General features: G+C 42.6%; 1 protein-coding gene across 1 annotated transcript in view; it reads left to right on the forward strand.

Annotated features, from left to right (window-relative positions):
• The window catches only part of FMN2 (formin 2), a 242,960-nt gene that overhangs the window by 52,015 nt on the left and 166,940 nt on the right, over nucleotides 1-24,005 (forward strand). The window contains 3 exon segments of the mRNA XM_073338221.1: nucleotides 1,550-1,697; nucleotides 4,387-4,398; nucleotides 8,933-8,994. Coding sequence (XP_073194322.1) covers nucleotides 1,550-1,697; nucleotides 4,387-4,398; nucleotides 8,933-8,994 — 222 coding nt within the window.

A 24,005-nucleotide genomic window follows, 5' to 3' on the forward strand; every position in this document is an offset into this window, starting at 1 on the left:
GAGAATATCTGTTTTCATTCTAAAAACAAAAGTAATTTTTTAATCCCTTTTCCTGTAAAGACAGCCTTGGAAATGTCAATGAGGAAACAGGTCACTGGGGTTGAAAGGGACACATAGCAGGGTCTCCATTTTTGCTGAAGTAAGCCAGGGAGAATTACAGTTTCTCCCATTCTCCTCCCCTCAACAAAAACGTGTTTTGGCATGCTCGTGCATGGAAGAAGGCTAGGACATGTGGTATGGATTTTAACCAGGCTGCAACTTTCTTAGTCAAATTATATATAGGGTTCCTGTCAGAGGACAGCCAAGCGCAGTCGTGCACACCAAATTGATCCTTTGCCAATTCTTATACTACTTCCGGGGGAGCAAATCATCACACTGGGGTGGGAGGTTCTCTGGGTGCCTCCACTTGCCTGGTAGCATCCATCCCCATTTCAGGAGTTGAGGTGAGAGGGGACCTCAGCCCCCAGCCAGCACTGCCATGAAGTGCCCCGGCCCCCAGTTCATGCTTCTTTCCAGGGGTTTAGCCACTATGCCCCAGTCTCATAAGAGGATGCCCTTGGGATACCCATTATGTTATCTTTTTGGATCTGGAGCGTAAATCAGTGAGTTTCTGCAGCGGGCACTTGCCAAAAGTTGTGACAACTAAAGGACTCTTATGTAGGTCTAAATTGTGACCTCTGGGAGGGGGAGAATTCTAGTCCTCCAGTTGCCCAATCTCCAACCTCTAGGTTGTGCTGTGAGGGAATGCAGAAAAACACATCCAGGTTTGAGCAAGCTGGTGGCATGGGGAAAAATGCCTTCCCAGCCCCAAAACGGCAACTAGCCCAGCTGACAGTGACTGAGATGAGGGTGAGTTGACTTCTGGAAACCAGAAAACCAGAAGTGGCTCTGAGCACATGGCTCTTATCATGGTTCCAAATCTTGGGCCAAATCCCATGAGGTATTATGGCTTCAAATCACGGGTCAAATCTCATGAGACCTCAAGCCTACCAAGAAGTCCTGTGGGGACTGGAAATCTTGTGGGAAACTGCCCGTCCTGTCCTTTTGCCAACAAATACACCCCTTACTATCCTTGGGGTGCTCTTCTGCAAAATGATTAATTTAAATATAGGTCGTATGGCAAAGATTCTTCTTCCTCTCCAAAATGCCAAGGCTGACCCTGCCTATAGAGGGGTGATCATGAGTTGATTATGTCCCTGGGAATGGGTAGCAGCAAAATTTTTTTTTCTTATGTGCACTGAAAAATGCTAACCCCAGCTCTGGCTGCTGCTGCCCGTGATGTTACTTCTTCTGTGGATAAACAGAAGATGACATTTTCCATGGCTGCCAGTACAGCTCCTTGCACAGCTACTAAATTCACCTTTTTAAAAAAATGGAGGCCAAGACTTCATCATGAGGTGAAGAGTGTAAAAAAACAAGTTGCCTATATTGATGTAGGACTGGATAATGAACTATTTATGTTGGAAATGAAAGCTTTGATGTTTCTGAACTTGTTTCAACTGTCTTTTTCATACAATGAACTTCTCAACTTTCTTTTGAATAACCACAGCAAGACCAGCTTTATACTTGGGCTGCAGTTAGCCAACCCACACATTCATTGGATTACATCGAAGGGAGGCTTCCAAGGAGAATTCCATCCGTGTGGCCACCACCCAAGCCTCCCGACGAGGAGCAAAAACTCAAACATATGGAAGCAGGTATGGATGGCTTGGAGACACAAACAGGATCCAACACTTCCCATTGATTTCAGAGGGAGCTGTTGTGTGTTATTTTCAGCATTATTGAAAATCAGAGCCCTTATTTAGGTGCCTAAATACGGACTTTGGAGCCTAATGTCTGCACCTGTTTCTAAAGATCCTGTATGCAAGGTAGAAGGTAACTTGCATGAATTTGACTGAAATATTTTGTGAAAGTATGTATTGATTTGTTAAACACTAAGGTGTACACTGACTATGTTATACATACAGCAAACAATAATGCACTTTGCCATGCTTCGTCCTTTGTTGTTCTGCAGTTTACAGCTTCTCATAGCGATGATGTGGAGCAATCTTCCTTTCTGCTGGATATGGACTCCCTTTGAAACCTATCAGTGCTATTTTTAGGTTATTAGAGTGGCAAAAGGCACATGCTGTCTTACATATGTGCTCAGCACAACCCCTGTGTTGGCAAAGGGAACAAGGAAATGGATATAAGAAACAAATGTGGGGGACTTGTTTTAGTTTGGTGCATTTCAGAAGTTGTTGAGTTACTTCACCAGTCTGTTTACTTTTTTATTATCTTGTCTGAGTGAATTCATTATTCTTTCTAATTGTCTAACAGCATTTGTTTAAATGAGTAATGAACAATCTCTTGTTTTGTAGGCTAGAAAAAACTAGATTACCACTGAAAAGAATTTCAGGTCTGCTTTTGGTTAGAAGTCTTGACGACAGACAAATATCAGAGGTTCAGGGAGGCTTAGTTTTGAATTAGCATTCAAGAGCTCTCTACATTTTGAGGCTACATTCATCCCTATGGCCTATATGGCAAGCCACTCACTATTTACAACTCTTCCTTTTCCCACCACTCCTTCTGCCTTTCCTCAGCAAATAAGGAATTTGTCATTATTTCAACAGATTTCCTAGCACTGCTGCTAGGCTCTGGGGGGTGGTTGATATCAAACTTGCCTCACTCTGGGCCTTTCTAAGAATGGTCTGAGAATTAGGCTGTGTCTACACTAGGAGTGTTCTGCCGGTACAGGAATATCTGTATACTTACTGGCAAAGCACTTCTAGTGTGGATGTAGCTTATACTGGAAAAACTACATTTTTTGCTGACATCATTTATTCCATCCTTGCTCCGCCCTGAGTAAAATAAGCGACACCAGCAAAAATGCAGTTTTGCCAGTATAACTGTGTCTACACCAGGGGCTTTTGCCAGTACTGGTTTGTTAGTCAAGAATCACACCTTATCACATCCCTGACTGACATAGTTGTGGTACGAGGAGTGTGTAGTGTAGATATGCCTGAAGTTTTGTGTGTTGTAGTGCTGGAGACTAGAAAATAGTGGTGCCAGGAACTGTTCTAATTATAGGCAAACTAGGCATCTGCCTAAGGCGACAGGGCCAAACCTGAGTGGTGCTGAGACCCCACTGGGTCGGGTTGCAATGCCGTTCACTCAAATTTGGCTTAGCGACCCCTCATCATGACAGAGGTATGGTTGGGCTAAACCTGAGTGAGTGACCTGGCACTTGCGTTCCCCCCCCCCTTCTATCATGACCACCAAACCATCAGAAAACTCACCACACCTTCCCAGAAAGTCCCCCTCGGGGAGTGCACCCTCTGGATGAGCACCTTTCCTCTGTTATAGGAAGGGGAAGGCACTGAAGATGTGCTGATGGTGGCAAATTGTCTTGAGGGGCCACTGGGTGGTGTCGAGGCCTCAGCAAAGGTGCTGCTAGACCTGGTAGCTGAACTCAGTTCCTGTAAGGGTCAGAACCTTGTGCCTGTTGACACAAATGGAGATTTGGCTGGTGTGTGTGTGTGACTGTATCCAAAGCCTCTTTGGAGTTAAAAAGCAAAAGAACTGAGGTTACAATATAAACACTGCATTGTCCCTTAATTTACTTCCAAAATGTCCACTGCAGTATAAGCAATCTAGTGATATAGTTTACAAGTAAACAAAACCTGCCTTCCTGACATAGCCAAAACTTTGAAGCCTTGAGTATCAGATTTTTTTGCTTTACTAATCCAGATTATGTATATTCTCACAAAAATAAGTCAGCCTCAATTCTCTTAATTTCAGTTGCTTAAAAAAGTCCCCTTTTCCACTGTCCCCCCCACTATATAGCATTCTGTTTATTGAGCTTTAAATCTTTCTTTATTTAAATTGCTTTAACAAGAACAAGTTCACAACTCTGGTGGACACGGTAACTGAGGTTAGCAGAGATTTATCACAACTAAGTATTATACTGGTTATCCAAGGAAAAACAGTGACTTTGGTTAAATCAGAATACTTAGAAGTATAAGAATTTTGAAGATCTATTAATTTGGAATACCAGCAAAACAGAACAAAAAGCAGTTTAGTTTAATTTAAGAATACTGTTTGCTTAGATTCTGTATTTTTCCACTTCCTTTTTGAAAATTCTGTTTATTTGCCTAAAAAAGATTGATTTAATTAATTTCCTTCTGCGTTTGCTCCTACGCATAGACTCTCAAACCCTTTTTTTGGAAAGTTTATTCAAACTGTTAGCACCTTTAAAAAAGAGTTTAAACATTTCTGTCTAAATGGCTTTAATTTGTTTGCTAATCAGAAAAAAATGAGGGAGTTTGGTTATTGTTGTAATTAATGTCCAATGGAAGTAATTTCTGCACATAAAATGTAATATTTTTTTACATGCCTACTTTGTAGAGGACAGTGAAGGTGAGTAATGTTAAGTGAATAATGAAGTCTTAAAAATGAGTCTACCTGAGATTTGTACCAAAATTGCATATATAAGAGGTGCATGTGACTTCTGAAGCCAGAGGGGGAACACCTTCTTAAATGCTGATCTTAAAATCTAAAAGAAGAGGCCTGCAGTTTGCTTTGAAAGTCAAATGACTTGGACTTTCTCAGACCAGTGGGAGAAGCTATTGAGAATGTCCGGACTCCAGCAAACCTAAGAACATTAACCTTAGCTCATTAGTTCAGATCTACACTACAATTAAAAACCCAAGCCAGCCTGTGCTAGCTGACTCAGGCTTGCGGTGCTCAGGCTAAGGGGTGAGTCCTAGAGCCTGGGTTCCAGCCTGAGCCTGAATATCTACGACACCTCAATTAAACAGGCCCTTAGCCTGAGCCCAAATCAGCTGGCACAGTCCAGCAGCAGCAGTCTAATTGTAATTTAGACATACTGCTAGATAACAGGGTAGTGCATAGGTTAAAGACCAGCCAGTGCTGTTGATAACTTAGCAGAAAAATGTTTTGTGGTTGAAAACTCTTATGCTACATACATGGACTGAAACATAGTGTGTGCCATTGGTAAGTGCTGGTACTATGAGTATGTTTAAAAATATGGAAAACAAAGAGAAATATAAAGCAACATAGAATTAGCACCTCAGCAGGGTTTATAGCATCACATTATGAAATTTTTAACAAATTTGAAGGAATAGTGGCTAATGCAATGCAAATTATAAATAAAACTCTAGATCAGTTTAAGGAGAAATGCATAGGAGAGTCAGGAAATGTATGTTTACTCCTTTTGTGTTGGGGAACCCCCCAGAAGAAATTATAATAAAGGTATTGATATATGTTTATAATTTATTTTTTAAAAGTGCATCTATAATTTAATGTAGGATGGTAGGAACATCTGCATCCTTGGAAAATGGTCACAATAGTTTTCAAGAGCAGATGAAAAAGGGCATTTCTGGTCAAGCAGGGATTCACAAATATCCTTAGCTTGCAAACCTCATTGCTGAAGCATGGTTAATAATGGGGCAGACTTGATACTTCCCTATCCCCAAACAAGCAGTAACATCATCTTCATCTAATCTGGATCTGTACTTAACCAGGCACTGGGGAAATGCACAGATCTAACTGATGAAAGAGACTTAAAGCTGTGTTTTATAAGCATAACATTGGATCTTCAGCACCTGCTGTCTCATTATCTCCCCTGGCAGCCTCATGAGGTATGACAGAAGAAAACTTTGTGAAACATCATGAGAATGCAAGAGAGAACCCTAGGGGTAGATGACGAGTTACCAAATACCACCTTCTGGGGTCTCTTTTAAGATCAAAGTGTAGAACCTGCTCTGCCAGGGTCTGTAGTTAGGTCAACAAAACCCCATGGTCACTGTTATCAAAGGCTGCAGATAGCTCTAAAAAATGGCCATGCTTATTTTGTCCATCACTAGAAGGAGAATGCCATGGCTCTTGAAGGGAAAGAAGCTTCAGATTTTAAGTACTTACCTGGTAGCCTTGAAACATAACCACCACTGGTACTGTAGCTTGTGAATTGTCATGGTGGTGTATGAGGAGAGCATGTCTTGGAGCTAGCATACTGATGGTCATAGCCCACAGGTGGGTTCACTGTTCAGTGCTGCTCCTGAGAGATGTCAAAATGATTTGTTTCCTCCATTCTTTATGCACAGATCAAAGAAATAGTTTGGTCGCCTTGCTGGGAGCAAAGTGGAACCTGACTGACTAAATTGTTGAGTATACTTTGACTATTCATAGCACCATGTCACAATATTTTACAGATATAAATGAGCAAACCCTGACCACACCCCTGCCAAGTAGGCAGATATTAGCATATCATGATGGGAAACTGAGGTTGTTGTATGGGGAGGTTGCTTAAGGTCAAACACGAAGTCTGGAAAGTGGAAATTGCAAGCCAGAGCTCTTGACTCACAATCCTGTACTTTAACCACAAGAGCATTTGTCATCAACAATTAAATAAAAATAGAAAATCTTCATTATTCTCTCCAAAGATTCAGCAAATTGCTTTCAAGTACAGTATGTGCACTGGTTGCTGCATGTATCCATCCTTGCCAGCACAATCTGTAATTTCTTTTATCCAGCATGCAATCAGATACTGCGCCGTATAAACAAAGCTGGAATGTACAGTATGTGTTTCTGACTGAAACAAATGATATTACCAGAATCAAAGTTTTCACTTAACTTTTTTGACTTGACCAACAGTCACTATTTTAAGTTTGACTTAAATGTTTTTATTAAAAGGCAGCTCTTGAAAAGCTAATGATCAATGATTACCCTGTCTTTAAAATAAGAAAGAGAATCTACTTCTTACTAGCATAATATTTTAATGTTCATTTGCCAGGGAAAAGAAACAGAAATGTTCTTAATTTCTCTGATATTTTCTTTCAGTGCCACAGTGATGACTGTTGGTGAGCAGTGGTTCTATTTAAAGCTATATTACATTGGAACAAAATGACTCTTTGCTTTAAAGGCATAGATTAGCAAAGCAGTGCTCGTAATTGTTCCCATTGGGTTTTCTCCTGATTCTTAGTGCAGAAACCATGACAGTGGCTACTGCTAGATATGAAAACTGATTACTGCTTTAACTTTTCAGTTTGGCAGGTAGCACATGGCATTACACTTCTGAAACTTTTTTTTTATTGCAAATTTCCTACAGTGGTGTTGGATGGTGAATTAATTCTGGGACGGGAGGACAGGTTCTTTGTCCAGAGGGAACGCAATCCAATCCATTCTCCAACGTCCAGGTTTTAGGGGGAAATCCTGGGTGTGGAGGTCCCCCTGGTTCGGTGCAGTTCAGGTCAACCACTTTCACAGCACTGTTCTCTCCCCTGTACAAGACCCTGCAGAGCCACTAGGGATGGGGAAACCTGTGGGCAGGGATGGAGTGAAGGTTCCATTATATTTCTCTCCACTGTCAAAAGCCCCATGGTAAAGGGGGGTGGGAATTTAATGTAGTATCAGGTCACATTAACCTTTAACTTTTCCATGCTGCCCCAATACTTAGGACCCACCTTTTAAAAGGGGGCTTCCAAGATGATATTGTATGAAGGAAGCCTGAAAGTGAGAGTGAATGTGTGGGGGAGACTTTCGGGGCGGGGTGTTGAGAGGCGTGGCAGAGGTCACCAAAAAACACAAGTTTTCTGTATGTGTGGGATTTCCCTGGTCTCCTGTGATCACCTAGGATCTATAGAGTTTGAGGAGAGTTGCTGGCTATTCCACAGGTGGCTAGACCAACCTCTTAATGGGATAATATGTTAAAACAAAGTGTGGGGGCTTTCCAGGGAGTTTTATTCATCCTAAGCTTCCTGGGGGGTATTCTATGGGAGGGTTGTCTATGCTCTCGGTAAATATTTCTGACAAAGGGAAAGATAAATTTTTGATGATGACAGTGAAGTTTATTTATAAACCATTTAAGATGATACCCTTTAACTAATGGTGGGGCTTAGTGAATGCTATATAGCCTGAAAGGAGGAAGACTGTGATTATGTATAAAAACTATTGAATTCATTTAAAAATAAAAACAATTCTTATTTTTTGAAAAAATCCACCCCGCTATGGTCCCTTTAACTTGTATTCTGAAAGATTAAGCACCATCTGCACTCAAAGTGCAGTGGCAGTCAAAAAAGCTAATGATGTTGGGAATCATTAGGAAAGGGATAGAAAATAAGACATAAAATATATTGCCTCTATATAAATCCATGGTATGCCCACATCTTGAATACTGTGTGCAGATATGGTCACCCCACCTCAAAAAAGATGTATTGGAATTGGAAAAGGTAATAGAAAATTATTAGGGGTATGGAACAGCTTCCATCTGAGGAGAGATTAATACGGCTGGGACTTTTCAACTTGGAAAAGAGACAACTGGGGGAGGGGGGATATGATAGAGGTCTATAAATTCATAATTGGTGTGGGTGAGATTTTGTGGCCTGCGTTGTGCAGGGGGTTGGACTGGATGATCATAGTGGTCCCTTTTTACCTTGGTATCTATGAATCTATGAGAAAGTAAATAAGGAGGTGTTGTTTACTCCTTCTCATAACACGTGAACTAGGGGTCACCAAATGAAATTAATAGGCAGCAGATTTAAAACAAACAAAAGGAAGTATTTCTTCACACAGTGCACAGTCAACCTGTGGAACTCCTTGCCAGAGGATGTTGTGAAGGCCAAGACTATAACAAGGTTCAAAAAAGAACTTGATAAATTCATGGAGAATATGTCCATCAGTGGTTATTAGCCAGGATGGGCGGGGATGGTGTTCCTAGCCTCTGTTTGCCAGAAGCTGGGAATGGGTGAAAGGGGATGGATTACTTGATGATTACCTGTCCTTCTGTTCATTCCCTCTGGGGCATTGGCCACTGTCAGAAGATGGGCTAGATGGGCCTTTGGTCTGACCCAGTATGGCCATTCTTATGTTATGTTCATGTTGAATGAAACTTCTCTTGAAAAGGTTCTGAATCTGTATTTTCTTTTCAATCCAGAGTTTGAAGCAACTATCTTGGAAACACAGAAACAATACATAGAGGATGTTCAGCGGGTACAGGTAAGACCTTGGCTGGAGATGTAACCAGTATGTGTTACACTTCTTTTGTAATATGATTTGGAAGCTAATGTGTTAGCCCCTTTGGAAGTAATTCTCATGTTTCTGTAGCCTGAATAGGTGGTGCAAATCTTTAGAAATGTGTTTTTTCTTTCTAAATTTGTTGTTTCAAAATATTGACACATAGTCCAGATTGTATATTTACATGAAGAGACTCTTGGCTATCTACTGACTGCAAATGATTCCTTTGACAGGTAGTTTCTATGGACCTGTATTACTCACCTATGATATGCAGGAGGTCAGACTAGATTATCACAATGGTTCTTGCTGGCCTTAGAATTGATTAATCTGTACCTGTGTGGCTTTTCCTCAGATGAACAGTACCCAGTGCACAATAACCATTTAGAAAATACTATTTCCTTGCAGGCTCCTCGGTCAGTGACTCTCCTGAATTCATGTTGTAGTCAGATGGCATGTGCAAAACTCAGCAGTGTGAATGGTGCATCATCATGTCATTATTTGTTTGAAGCTCTGGCTTTGCCCCTTGAGAATGTTAGTTTAAAACAAAATCCATTAAGTGGCAGTTTATGACCATAATGAAGAAATTCAATGGTGGTTTTTGATGGAAAACTTGAGAATAGAAGTCAAATACATATGTTGGCTTTATGACTGGGTGAATGAAGCTGAAGATATAAACTGTCCCTCAGGGTTAACATTGACAAAGGTCAACTTCACAGCACAGTAGCTCGTAGGCTAAGTTTATAATAATGATGAGCAATTTTGGATGCTCACCTTGAGACATGTTAAAGAGACCTTATGAGGTTAGGTGCCCAGCACTTTCTGAAATCAGAAGGTATGTATTGAGTTTGGGTACCAAAAACTGAGGCACCCAAAATCACACTAAGTCCAGATTTTCAAAGGTAACTTTAATGTTCATCCTAACAGAAGACTGCATGAAAAATAGTGAAGATATTATTTCACTATAAAACAAATATATGGGGTGAAACAAGGAGGGAGGGGGAGAGGAGAAGAGGGGCAAGGGAGTGTGACAGTGTGAGAGACTAAAGACCAGAAACTCAATCACTGACTCCACCCTCCAGCTTGGAGAATTTCATTTTTTTTGTTTGAAGGCAATTGCATGATTTTCCAGGAATATATGAATAAATGTTTATATTCTTAAATGCATGAGGAATTTTAGTGGGAAGCAGCAGACTTTTTGTTCCAGTTCTTTTGTCTCTACTCTGCCAAACTCCCATTATTACTTTTAAACGTATACCTCATCTTCCTCCTATTCCTCGTCTCCCCATCCTAAATTGGTTCTTAGCATTCACGTTTGTGAAAGTGTCACCTTTGTTTCAGTTACTACATGGAAAAGCAATGGGTCATAGGTTTAATTTAGCATTTGGAAAGCGTAGGGGACAATTTCCTGGCGCAAGTGCTAGAGGAGCCAACTAGGGGGGGGCGCTTTTCTTGACCTGCTGCTCACAAACTGGGTAGAATTAGTGGGGGAAGCAAAAGTGGATGGGAATCTGGGAGGCAGTGACCATGAGTTGGTTGAGTTCAGGATCCTGACGCAGGGAAGAAAAGTAAGCAGCAGGATACGGACCCTGGACTTCAGGAAAGCAGACTTCGACTCCCTCAGGGAACGGATGGCCAGGATCCCCTGGGGGACTAACTTGAAGGGGAAAGGAGTCCAGGAGAGCTGGCTGTATTTCAAGGAATCCCTGTTGAGGTTACAGGGACAAACCATCCCGATGAGTCGAAAGAATAGTAAATATGGCAGGCGACCAGCTTGGCTTAATGGTGAAATCCTAGCGGATCTTAAACATAAAAAAGAAGCTTACAAGAAGTGGAAGGTTGGACATATGACCAGGGAAGAGTATAAAAATATTGCTCGGGCATGTAGGAATGATATCAGGAGGGCCAAATCGCACCTGGAGCTGCAGCTAGCCAGAGATGTCAAGAGTAACAAGAAGGGTTTCTTCAGGTATGTTGGCAACAAGAAGAAAGCCAAGGAAAGTGTGGGCCCCTTACTGAATGAGGGAGGCAACCTAGTGACAGAGGATGTGGAAAAAGCTAATGTACTCAATGCTTTTTTTGCCTCTGTTTTCACTAACAAGGTCAGCTCCCAGACTGCTGTGCTGGGCATCACAAAATGGGGAAGAGATGGCCAGCCCTCTGTGGAGAAAGAGGTGGTTAGGGACTATTTAGAAAAGCTGGACGTGCACAAGTCCATGGGGCCGGACGAGTTGCATCCGAGAGTGCTGAAGGAATTGGCAGCTGTGATTGCAGAGCCATTGGCCATTATCTTTGAAAACTTGTGGCGAACCGGGGAAGTCCCGGATGACTGGAAAAAGGCTAATGTAGTGCCAATCTTTAAAAAAGGGAAGAAGGAGGATCCTGGGAACTACAGGCCAGTCAGCCTCACCTCAGTCCCTGGAAAAATCATGGAGCAGGTCCTCAAAGAATCAATCCTGAAGCACTTGCATGAGAGGAAAGTGATCAGGAACAGCCAGCATGGATTCACCAAGGGAAGGTCATGCCTGACTAATCTAATCGCCTTTTATGATGAGATTACTGGTTCTGTGGATGAAGGGAAAGCAGTGGATGTATTGTTTCTTGACTTTAGCAAAGCTTTTGACACGGTCTCCCACAGTATTCTTGTCAGCAAGTTAAGGAAGTATGGGCTGTATGAATGCACTATAAGGTGGGTAGAAAGTTGGCTAGATTGTCGGGCTCAACGGGTAGTGATCAATGGCTCCATGTCTAGTTGGCAGCCGGTGTCAAGTGGAGTGCCCCAAGGGTCGGTCCTGGGGCCGGTTTTGTTCAATATCTTCATAAATGATCTGGAGGATGGTGTGGATTGCACTCTCAGCAAATTTGCGGATGATACTAAACTGGGAGGAGTGGTAGATACGCTGGAGGGGAGGGATAGGATACAGAAGGACCTAGACAAATTGGAGGATTGGGCCAAAAGAAATCTGATGAGGTTCAATAAGGATAAGTGCAGGGTCCTGCACTTAGGACGGAAGAACCCAATGCACCGCTACAGACTAGGGACCGAATGGCTAGGCAGCAGTTCTGCGGAAAAGGACCTAGGGGTGACAGTGGACGAGATGCTGGATATGAGTCAGCAGTGTGCCCTTGTTGCCAAGAAGGCCAATGGCATTTTGGGATGTATAAGTAGGGGCATAGCGAGCAGATCGAGGGACGTGATCGTTCCCCTCTATTCGACATTGGTGAGGCCTCATCTGGAGTACTGTGTCCAGTTTTGGGCCCCACACTACAAGAAGGACGTGGATAAATTGGAGAGAGTCCAGCGAAGGGCAACAAAAATGATTAGGGGTCTGGAAAACATGAGTTATGAGGAGAGGCTGAGGGAGCTGGGATTATTTAGCCTGCAGAAGAGAAGAATGAGGGGGGATTTGATTGCTGCTTTCAACTACCTGAAAGGGGGTTCCAAAGAGGATGGCTCTAGACTGTTCTCAATGGTAGCAGATGACAGAACGAGGAGTAATGGTCTCAAGTTGCAGTGGGGGAGGTTTAGATTGGATATTAGGAAAAACTTTTTCACTAAGAGGGTGGTGAAACACTGGAATGCGTTATCTAGGGAGGTGGTAGAATCTCCTTCCTTAGAGGTTTTTAAGGTCAGGCTTGACAAAGCCCTGGCTGGGATGATCTAACTGGGAATTGGTCCTGCTTCGAGCAGGGGGTTGGACTAGATGACCTTCTGGGGTCCCTTCCAACCCTGATATTCTATGATTCTATGTTAGGGCAGTAGTCAAAGTTTTGGTTAAATATTTAATCTACCAAGACTCAATTACTCCTGGGAGAATTCTGCACCACTGTGCATGCACAGAATTTATGTCCCCCCACAGACTTCTTTGCTTCTCTGAAGAAAAATGATTTTCTGATGGGGAAGCAAGGGGAAGTCACAAGAGCGGTCATGAAACCCCCCCCAACAGTATGTTTTGGGGGTCCGGGGCAGCTGGCAAAGAGGTAAATTATGGTGGTGCAGGGGGGGGTGGGACTGGGGAAGACCCAGCTCCATACCCTGCACTGCGCTCAGCTGCTAGTCCTGGCTGGGCTGGGGGGGGATGGGACTTCCTCTTTCCCTGCACGGCATGCAGGGCCATGTCAGACCCTCCCTCCTATTTCTCCCAGAGCTGCAGGAAGCTCCGCAAACTCCCCCCCCGCCCCCCCACTTCCTGCACCCATCACTCCTCAGCTGCAGGGTGGGAGATCCTTGTACAGGGAGCTGCTGCCCTATCCACCCAACCCCTGTGCATCCAGAACCCCTCATACCCAGACTCTTCCACTGATCCCCACCCCCCACATTCAGAACCCCCCCCACAATGAGTCCCACTCCCCCTGCACCACCACAAGACACCCACACCCAGATCCCCACCCCTCTGAGTCCCCTACACCCAGACCTCCCTGCTCCCATCCAGACCCCCCCCAAGCCCCAACCAGCTTCACCTAGATCCCCTGCTTTACTGTTGCACCCATAACCCTGAAACTATTCCCTGTGCATCCAGATCCGCCACTGAGCCGTCCGCACCTAGATTGCCCCACACAGAACCCTCTCAACCCACACCTGGACACCCTCCCCCCCCGGCCTTTAAGCCCTTCCACATTTGGATCCTGTCTTGCTGAGCCAGCCTGCACACACCTTGTGCATCTGGCATGGCGGGGGGGGTGTTTCTGGGGCAGGCCCAGGACTTATGCTGTATCAGGGTTGAGTGCAACCTCACCACTGAGTCTGTGTCTGGGGTGAGGGGAGCTTCACAGTGACCTCCCACCTCTGTGCAGCCAATGGCCTGTGCTCCCCAATGCCATGCTGGAGCCTCCACATTTATTTGGCAAATAAAATTTGCAGAATTTTTATTTTTTTGGCACAAAATGCCCTCAGGAGTATCAAATGTATGGTACAGTGGATGGGATTTTCAAAAGCACTCTCAAATGGCTTAACTCAAATACCATTGAAGGCAATGGTATTTTAACCACTGATTTTCAAAGTAAGCGGAGTTAGTCCAGTGCAGCGTGTATCAGGATCTATAGGAAACAATAGAACACAAGGAATTCAAGAAATTGTGTATGGATGGCAGTTGATCAGCATAAGTAAAACTGGAACCTTCAGTTAATGATTCAGCATTGGTGATGCATTCTGTAATAAATTATAGTGAGGATATGAAGTGAGCTAACTTGGGGCGTGTAAAAGGTTGGGCTTGCCCGCAGCAGCTCCTGCTGGTTACGCGTTGCTCTACGGTGCCCTGTCTCAATTTCCCCTTCACAAGTTCCCGGGAATAATCCACAGAGGTTTATGTCAGTAACTCCTCTTCTTGGGAACTGGTTTATTAACATAAAATAAACCCAGTACAGTCTCCTCCATCCCAGTCTCCCAAGCTTCTCAAAATAGTCTCTTCCTAAAAGCTCCTCCTTCCTGAGATCTGTACGCCTCCAAGCCTTGATGCTAGGCACAGTTATCAGCAGATTCAGTCTCTCCCCTTGAGCTCAGGGGGGTTGCACAGGCCCCTTTGTTGGACCTGAGTATGTTGAATTCTCAGATCACTCTGTCACAGTTCTGGACAGCTACACCTGTGTTGCCTCCCTGTGGTCCAGCAAAGGCACGCATCTAGGCTCCTGGCTCCTCCTGGCTGTCACCTCTCTTGAGCAGAGAGACACATCTCTCTCCCTTCTGACCAGGTTTTTTCTGGGCTTCATAATTCCCTGCCAACACTGTGAGTTCCCCAGCAAGTCAGACTGCCTTAGCAGGCCTGCTTTACTTTATCTCCAGAAGCTATTACCAGCGTAATTGCCCACAGTTAAGTTACCACACTGCCCATTCTATGCAAACATTTATTATTAAGGTGAAAACATTAGAGAAAACCTATTAAAACAACCTACATGCATGCTAATAATCTTACCAGAGACCACCCCTAATTCCAAAGGCTCTGGCACATGAACAGTCCTTCAAACACCATCAAGATTTTTTTCTGTGGTTGTACGTTCATAACTGCCTTGGCTCATAATAAGCACATGCATGAATCTGAGAGTCACTCCTTTATACAGCTGGGGCCTCTGGTCTTGTCCTCATGTAACAAGTTATCAGCAGACAACGGTCCCCTCAGGGCAAAGCTTCAAAAGGCTGGAATCTTTGCCCTAGAGATTGCCTGGGAAATCCACTTAACTTTTATTCCAGAAGTCCATCCTTGAGTGGTACATTGCTTTAGGTAATCCTTTGAAGCCCGTAACACTTCCCAGGGATTACATTGATCATGTCTGCCCACTGGAGATGTTACATACAGTCCCTCAATAATACATAAACATTTGCATTTTAATTCAAAACACTCCTAAGATACTTCATTCAATAAGGTTAGGCCAGAAGACTGACTAAATTACACTATATGGAGAGTCATGAATAAAAGAGCATGAATCTTTGGGAGGATTGGTGAGGAAGAAAACTGGTTTGGAACAGGGAGTGGGCAAAGTTTCAAGTCTTTTTTTTTTTAATAACTATTTGGTTCAACCATCTCTGCTAAAAATGAACTGGTATATTTTGATAAAGGAAGGATATTTATGAAGAATATTGGTATACCAGAAGAAACAAGTGAATGATGAAACACTAGAATGTATCTATTTAAATGTTGTTCACTTTCCATAATTAAGATTTGAATTATGGAAGCTATGAATGGAATGAGTTGTAATACAGCTACAGGGTGGAATGGTGGTAAAATATCTTAGTCTCAGGTAACCTTTATTCTTTCTTCAAGTCATGCACATTTTAATAGATTATTTTCCCCACATCTTCTGAAAGGCAATTATTGTTCTCAATCCCAATAAATCATTAGAAAATTATTCCAATTATAGGCTGTATTTGATTTGTACCTACAGCTGAATCTGTTTTTCAAGAAACATTTAACCAAAAAAAAAAGTCCAAAACCTGTTGGAAAATTTACTCATTATCCCTTATTTTAGTTATCCTACTACTTGATCCACTTGTCATTAAAATGAAGCACAACAAAAAGAACTAAGGAACTTTACTGTACCAAAGAATTCCGGTTTAATGGAGATGTGCTTGTGTTTTGTTACTAATAGAAAAGTAAAGAACCAGTTTACTGCAATTAGACCATTAGGAATTGTCGGAAACAAGAAACAATCATGGTGGATTGTTACATTTACTGTGGAAAATGTGGTATTCTGTAGCTTTTGGAATGTGACTTCAAATATTTCCCCAACTCTTCTGTTCAGAAATAAATCTAAAAGAAACTGGCTAATTAAATGCTGATGGTCAGAAAACTGCTGTAGTATGAATAGAACCCCACCCTTCCTAAAATTGAAGACCGGATAATAGAGACTAATAAATTTGAGGTCTTAGAACCGAAGTATAAAAATGGATTTCTTTCAGTATGAGTAGTACATTTTTTTTATATTCTTTAAAACATGTCATATAACTGAAAATTCAGGTCCAGTCTGGTCATTCTTTCTTTCTGATTTACTGTACTCCCATATTCCCAGCATTTCAAGACTTGAATTTTACATGGAAACATGTATGTATCTGAATAATGAAATGTCTCCCCTATGTCATCTTTCCTTCTATTTTCTCTGCTCATTATTTTATTTAATATTTTTTGTTTAATTTTAGCAAGCGTGGTAATGAAGGTTTTATCTTCTGTATCATTTTGGACTGTTGCTTGATCCCATGTCCCCTCACTGTCTAAATTCTCACTGATTGTAAAAGGGCCATGTGATCAGGCCTTTAATGTAATGTTTACTGGGTCTGAGACTTTCAAAGCTGACTACAGCATTTAGCCACACAACTCCCTTTGAAGTTAATGAGTTATGTGATGAATCCCCTAGCTGGCTTTGAAAATCTCAACCCAGGATCCTTTTGTTATTCAAACATATTTTTATTACATTTAATTTAGTAAGTTTTTCGAGCTCTTGGTCTCTATCAGTCAGCCGTAACTTCGGCTGACGGTAATGGTGTCTTCTTCCATCTTCCATGACTCTCTGTCACAGAGTAGCTTCCTCTTCTGGAAGTAGCATAGATAAAGGCTTGTCTGGGTAGGGTCATCCAGATGACTAAATCCTTATAGATTCCATCATGTGTGAAAAGTAAGTCCTTATAGATTCCATCATGCTCTTCTGTTCTCCATTGTGGTTTATTTTGAAAGTTGGAATAGAGTATATGTGTATAGGTCAAATATCAACTTTCATTTTACTTTCCCAAATTTGTCATCAAGGTTTCCAAACTTTCTGTGAAGTTGCTAACTATTCTAAACAGTGGAACATACTTTAGTATATTTTCCTTTTTGTTTAATATCAAGGAAGGAGGAAAAAGGACCCTCCTCCCCCTTTTTTTCCCCCCTCATCATCCTTGTATCCAGATAAATCCTTCTAGAAGGGATCCCACCCTTCATATAAAGGCATACTTCAGTCTAAGGAACTTGTATGGAGATACAATGAGGAGTGTTCCCATCTGGGCTCTGACCCCTTTTTCTTGTACTGATTATGTCCCCAGCCTAAAGTCAGCTAAGTAGATTTTTTTTCTTCTTCTCTGACTTAACAAAGAAAGAAGCCTTGATGTGAAATTGACAACAGTGTGAAACTAAGGCTTCTTGTAGACTATTTTTCTGGCAAAAGCAATACCTAGATATCATAGAGCATAATCAGCTATGTCTGATATGAGCACATAGACTAACTGGTATAATTGCGGCATAAAACTGGCAATTTAAAATAACGTATAATAGCTTGTAGGTGACTAAGATCTCTAAATGAAGCAGGATGCTCCTCAACTAAAACCATTTAGGAAACTTGTGAAGGATTTGTGGAAGGTAGATATGGAAAAGCCTTTTTAGGCCATCTGGTCCATTTCCCTGCCTGTTCAGGGTTTAGTCCCTACAGTATATTTTCTAACTTTTTAGCTTTAAAAGTTCTCTTAAGACTGGAGTTCACCTATCTAAAGCGATCTCTCTCTCAAAAATGGTAAAGATATTTATATAGTGAAGATAACAAATATAGTACCAATAAAAGAAACCTGCTCTAGTGGATTTTCAGAGCCCTTTGCTCTTTCTGTTTCCATGAAGATCTGTCTACAAGTTCTCCCCAGTCTGGACAAAAAGAGCTATTTTTTTATACTACAATCTCTACCCAATTTTTCCACCATGCTTTGCCACTAGGAGGTATAAGATTTTATATTAATGAGGGAAGAGGAGAGTTTCAGAGCATTCTACTTCAGGAACTCCAACCCCAGGGCTAAATCCAGAGATAGCAAGATAGCTTCTGTCCAGGCACCACACTTCTTCCCTTCTGGCTGCCACTTTCCTCTCAGCAGCACTGCTCACCAGTGCATGAAGTGTATCTAGTCAAAAGGGGTCACAGACCCGACAAAAAACATGTCTACAACTTGAGCTAGGTTGCAGACAAGCATGTGTTTCAGTTTTGCCTGGGAGAAACTTCTGATTGACTGCTCTCTCCATTTCCCTGCCTCCTGGGCTAGAGCAGCCAATTGGAGCTGCTGTGGGAAGGAGGCAGAGCTCTTTACTTCCTCCCCTCAGGAGCAGACATCATTCGTAGGGGAGCAGGGAGAGGGAGCAAAAAGAGTGCAGCAGCTCATAGTTGCTCTGCTTGCTTCCCTCCTGTGAACAAGGGATCCCTGCCTCCCCTTTGCAACCCCTGGCGTGGGATGGGGGGGAGAGAACTGCATTGCAGCTCCCCACTCCTCTGGGGCTGGGGAGAGGCAGGAGAAGAGCCCCAGGAGGTGTAGAAGGAGTAGAATGAAGCTTGGGTCGAGAGAACAGATGGGGGACAGAATTGATTGGGGGGCTGGAGGGAGCAAATCACAAGGGCAGAATTGATGGGGGATGCGCGGACAGGCAGATCTCATGTGACTTTCGTTTCTGTAGAAAAATATAGACCACTCACTTTTTTCCAAACTATTCTGCTACTGGTAGCAGAAAGGAAGGTGTCTTATAATTGCAACACCATTGTATATAAGTCTGGTTTTTGCTCTACAATGGGTCAACCCATATCTTAAAGACAGTAGATATTTGATACTTAGCCACCCCCTGCACCCCACCCCCGAAAACAACCTTTTGGTCCTTTATAGTCTAAAAATGATAACTTAACTCTTTCTAAATATTTTGATAATTCTCCATTAGACACAAGTTGAGTGCTTATCTAGAATATCACATAAACGTAATCTTATGGGGCAGGGCATTTTATTTAAAGGTGACCACCCAAATGGAATGAATCATTTTGTTGAAGATGATTTATCCTAAGTTAACCTATTTCAGGAGGTGGAATGACTTTGCATTAAGTATTAAACTGCCTTCACAACTAAATACTTGGTCATCAAGAACTTTTGAATTTCCTGTGCCTTAGAATTTCTGACTCTGTTATTGACTCATTTGGTCCATCTCTATCCCAACTAACAAATTATCCCTCAATCAAAATTATAGATCCTTTTGGGACATAGTGTACTTTCCCAAGTACTACTAGCTAAACTATAAAATAATTTTGGCAGTTCTTGGATTCTAAAGACAGATCATGAAATACAAATCTATTGATGCATTTTCCAGCAATATCAATAAAAAACATAGCTTTGATGATCTCACATTATCTGACGCATTTTGCCCCATGCAGTAACCTTTTACTACTTTAAAAGATTATAAATCTGATTTATGGAGCATCTCCCCAGAATATAGTGCACTGAGGATGCACATTCTTCCTGGCTCAGATGAGGAGTCTTGTTTATAATACTTTGCACCAACCTTTGGTAGCAACAAGCGACTAAGGAAAAAAAAGTTAAGAGTTGTAGCACTGTGGCAAACAGAAGCTTCAGATCTTGAGACTTAAAAAAACAAACTTCTGACATCTTGAAAGGTTAGCATGTCATCACTGTATTTGAAGAAGTGATCCACAAAACAGTTGTAAATGGCAAGGGATTTCTTTAGCACTCCTATAAGTTTATATCCAAATAGCTTTTTGTCAAGAAACATATTCTTTAGTCTGGCCAAAACAGTCCCTTGAAATTCAGGGAAGGATGGTCATTGGATTGAACAGCTTGTTTGAGGATGGGTTATGTCTGCTGAGTAGTGGTTCCCCACTTGTGGGATCAGCCCCTGAGGCTGATGGAAGATCTCTCTGGGGAGGGAAACAGTTCCAGCTGCGTGTGACCAGCAACAAAGATGGTGAGGAAAATAAACTCAATGGATGCCCCCACAGCTGCCCCTGTATGATTGTCTCTCATAAGATGGGTGATGTGCTGTCGGTGAGTGGATAAGCAGCTAGAGAGTCCAGCAGAGACTGGAGGAGAGGAGAGGGGCGTGTGTGTGTGTGTGTGTGTGTGTGTATGTGTGCGCACATGCATAGATGGGTTTACCAGACTCTTGTGCTCACTGCAGAAACTCTCCCAATCAGGGAGGATGAAGTGGGAAAGCACTATGTGACTAGTGGCTCTTTTTAAGCCGCTTGCTTGACTTCTAATCATGTTCCTCATTCAGCTGCTCAACCAGGAGACACCAAGAGGTTCCTGCTCCCTTCACTCCTTGCATGGATACCTCTGGTAAGTGGAGACGGGAGTGTGTGTGTGTGGAAACCACCAGCATATCTATTGGGACAGTTTGTCCCCTCAGAAAGCATGGTTACTACTGTGTAGATTGCAGAATATTACCCTGGAAGCAAGGTATAAAAGCCATGCTCAGAGTGGTCACCTAGATTTAATCGTCTGGTACTGGACTAAGGATGGAGTGAGACCGGCTGTCTTTTTGGAAAGAAAATATTCCATTGCTGATCTAACGGTTGCAACAGCCTTACCGATGAGGTCTTTCAGAGCAAGTACCTCTTCTGTGTCCTCAACAAATGGAGCTAGATTTGGCATTCGGAGATTGAAAGGATTTTACTTTTCCAAAAATAGTGTTTCTCAGTGGCTCTGGAACAGTTTTTGGCTTGGCAATGCTGAGCTGCACCCCTCTTAGCCCTGTCTGTGCCCCCACACCACCCCCTAGAGCTGGGGCTGGGAGTAGGACCATGGCTCCGGGAGGTGGGACATGGATAGGGGTAAGGAGGATGTAGTCACAGCTGGGGTGGGTATGGAGCCACAGGCATGGGGCTGGCGGCTGGTGGCCGGGATGCCAGGCGCAAAACATGGGGGTGCTGCAGCGCACCCTCCACAACTCTGCTTCCCACAAATATGGTGTTTAGGTGTGAACTAAAGAGCCCTAGAAACTAAAACAACAGATCTACAGCTGTGCCACAGGCAGCCCAGTAGCAATTCAAGCTTCTCCACAGCACCATGCCAATGTCCATCAATCCCAACCTGGAAATGATTACCTCCAATTGCTCTGTACTCTGCCGAGTGAGACACTGTAACTTTAGTGTTGTGTGTTTAACTATTAAACCCCGTTTTGCCTTCCTCATGAACAGAATAAAGCCAAGTTTTGCTAAAAAAAAAATACAGATGTTTACACTCTAACTTTAGATCAAATAGATTATGTCAAAGTTGGTCTACTCAACCCTGGGGCTGTGGGAGCGTGAGTATTTATACCCAGGTGTACAGCTTTCTTTTTAGATTTAATAACAACTGCCCTGCTTAGTCAAAAATTGACAGAAAGGAAAGAAGCACTCAATGTGACTCGGTGGATTGCACAGACCCAACAACAGCCGCTACTGGAAGATTCACAGGAATGATTGAAATCCAAAGCCCTCGCTTAGCTAGCAACAACAGCAGCATCATAGCCAGGCAGGTAGCCTCCTTGCAGATGGCAACTATCTGGATTAATATCTAGTGTGGGCCTTAAGGTTCTCTGGCTGGATGTTCAGTTTATGTCCATCACTGAAGATCTGTCTGTAAAGATGGATCTAACCTTCCTAAAGTATAATCTCAGGATGTTATAGAATGTATCTAATTGGGTCTTTATTTTTAGATACTCAGCAAAAGTCTTGCTCTTATTTTCACAGTAATTTCCAATTTCAGAAGTAACTATATATTTCCTTAATTAGGGCTAGCGTCCACTCTTCAGGTTTTAGTCTCATTTTCTGTATAGCTTATAAAGTTTGTTGAGAAATTCTTGCAAATATTTCATGTTTTACAAGTCTAGAAGGCAAATGGATCAAACTTGTCTTTTATACTTTTTAAGAGAATACGTTAAAGATGCCCCTTTAGAATCTTTTACTTCCACAAGCTGATTCCCCAAGAAAATTGGGGATTGGAAAACAGCAGTCGATGAGAGATTACTTCTTCTCCCATGTTGTCAGTACCTGAATGTTGCAATTGATCTATTGGTTTCTGCTAATGCCAGGATTTGTAAGGGGCCTTAAATGGAAAAATAAAAGCAAGTAATACAGACAAGTCAGAAATAAGGGGGGCCAGCATCCTGAAGTGTCCCTTTTCAGCCACTAGATGGCAATTATGTATCTTAACATGAGAAGTGCAGAGAATTTGCAGGTGTTTCCCAGCAGAACTCTTAAGGTACTTCTCAATGTGAATAAATATATATTTATCTGATTCAGACAATAGTGTGTGGGTTAGCACTGTAGCCTTGGAAAAAACAACAGCATCTAGTGTGTGTAACCCGACTAAGACCTAAATGGGAATTGGAACATTTCTCAAAGTTTAAGAATAAACTAAGTCCTAAAAAATAAAAACTCCGAAGACTTTAAATCTTTTGAGAGCTCTACCTTGTTGCCCACCCTCGTTCTGCACCACTCCCGGAAGTGGCTGGCACATCCCTGCAGCCCCAAAGGGGGAGCGGGGGTCTCCACATGCTGCCCTGCCCTGAGCAACGACTCCACAGCTCCCATTGATTGGGAACTGTGGCCAATGGGAACTGCAGGGGTGGTGCCTGTGGGCAGTGATGCGTGGAGACCACCACCTGGGGCTGTCAGAGGGGTGTGCGGTTTGCTTTCGGGAGCCACCCTAGGTAAGCGCCGCCCCCCTCCCACACCCCAACCCCCTGCTCCAGCCCAGAGCCCACAGCCAAATTCCATCCCAAAGCCCAAACCCTCACCCCTCCAGCACCCAAACTCCCTACCTGAGCCTGCACCCCAACCCCCAGCCCAGAGCTTGCACCCAGCACCCAAACTCCCTCCCAGAGCCTTAGGCAGGTGTGTGTGGGGGGGGGGGGGGGCGGCAGGAATTGGACCCAGTCTGGGCACCACCACCACCAAAAATTATACAAACCTGATGCCCATCTAGAACCATTTCTGGCCATTTAATAGAGATAATTGGAGTACAAATAGTGGACTCAATTTTTCTTTTCTTTTCCCTCCCTTTTTCCATTTGTCCACTATTTAAAAAAAAAAAACCAAGGAGGGGTGGGAAACAAACAATGAAAAATTATTCAGTTTCAAAAAAAGCATTTTTGACCGAACAGATGTTTAAAAAAATTCAGCAGATTAACTGAATGAGGGCACAGTTGCTTCTCAATAGTTGAATTGTTAGGAGAGGCAAGGCAGGGTTAGAGAAAAGTGAGTTTTGTTACCCACAGTTTTGGGGATTGTTGATTTCTCCATCATGGCTTTGCCCCTCTTGCCATTGTATAGAACAAGGAAGATTTTTAGGAAGGTAGAGGGAATGGTAATGCTGCCCTGCTGAGGGAGAGTTAGGAATGCATCATATAATTAGGTCCATGCCAGTAGGATTCAAAATACAATTTTTGTGCGCCTGACATTTCCTTTTATGCTGTTTGGAGAGTTTGTCTCCTAAACAATGAATGAATGCATTCTGCATTAGGGTTGGTTGAAAATTTTCTGACAGAAGGTTTTTTTTTTTTTCTTTCCCCCCCACCCTCCCCAAGCTGAAAATGCCAATTCTACAAAATCAAAACATACTGCGGGAAAGTATCTAGTTTGATGAATTTTTGTTTTGAAAAAATCTCAAAGAATTTTGTTTCAATAATGTTGAAACATTTCATTTTGAGTTGATTTTGTTTTGACTTTCTTATTTTGAAACTACTCTTTTGTTTCAACTCTTTTTATATTTTTAATAATATAATATGGAAGTTTAAATG

This window comes from Lepidochelys kempii, chromosome 3 (assembly GCF_965140265.1).
Source record: "Lepidochelys kempii isolate rLepKem1 chromosome 3, rLepKem1.hap2, whole genome shotgun sequence".
NCBI classification, from domain to species: domain Eukaryota; kingdom Metazoa; phylum Chordata; order Testudines; family Cheloniidae; genus Lepidochelys; species Lepidochelys kempii.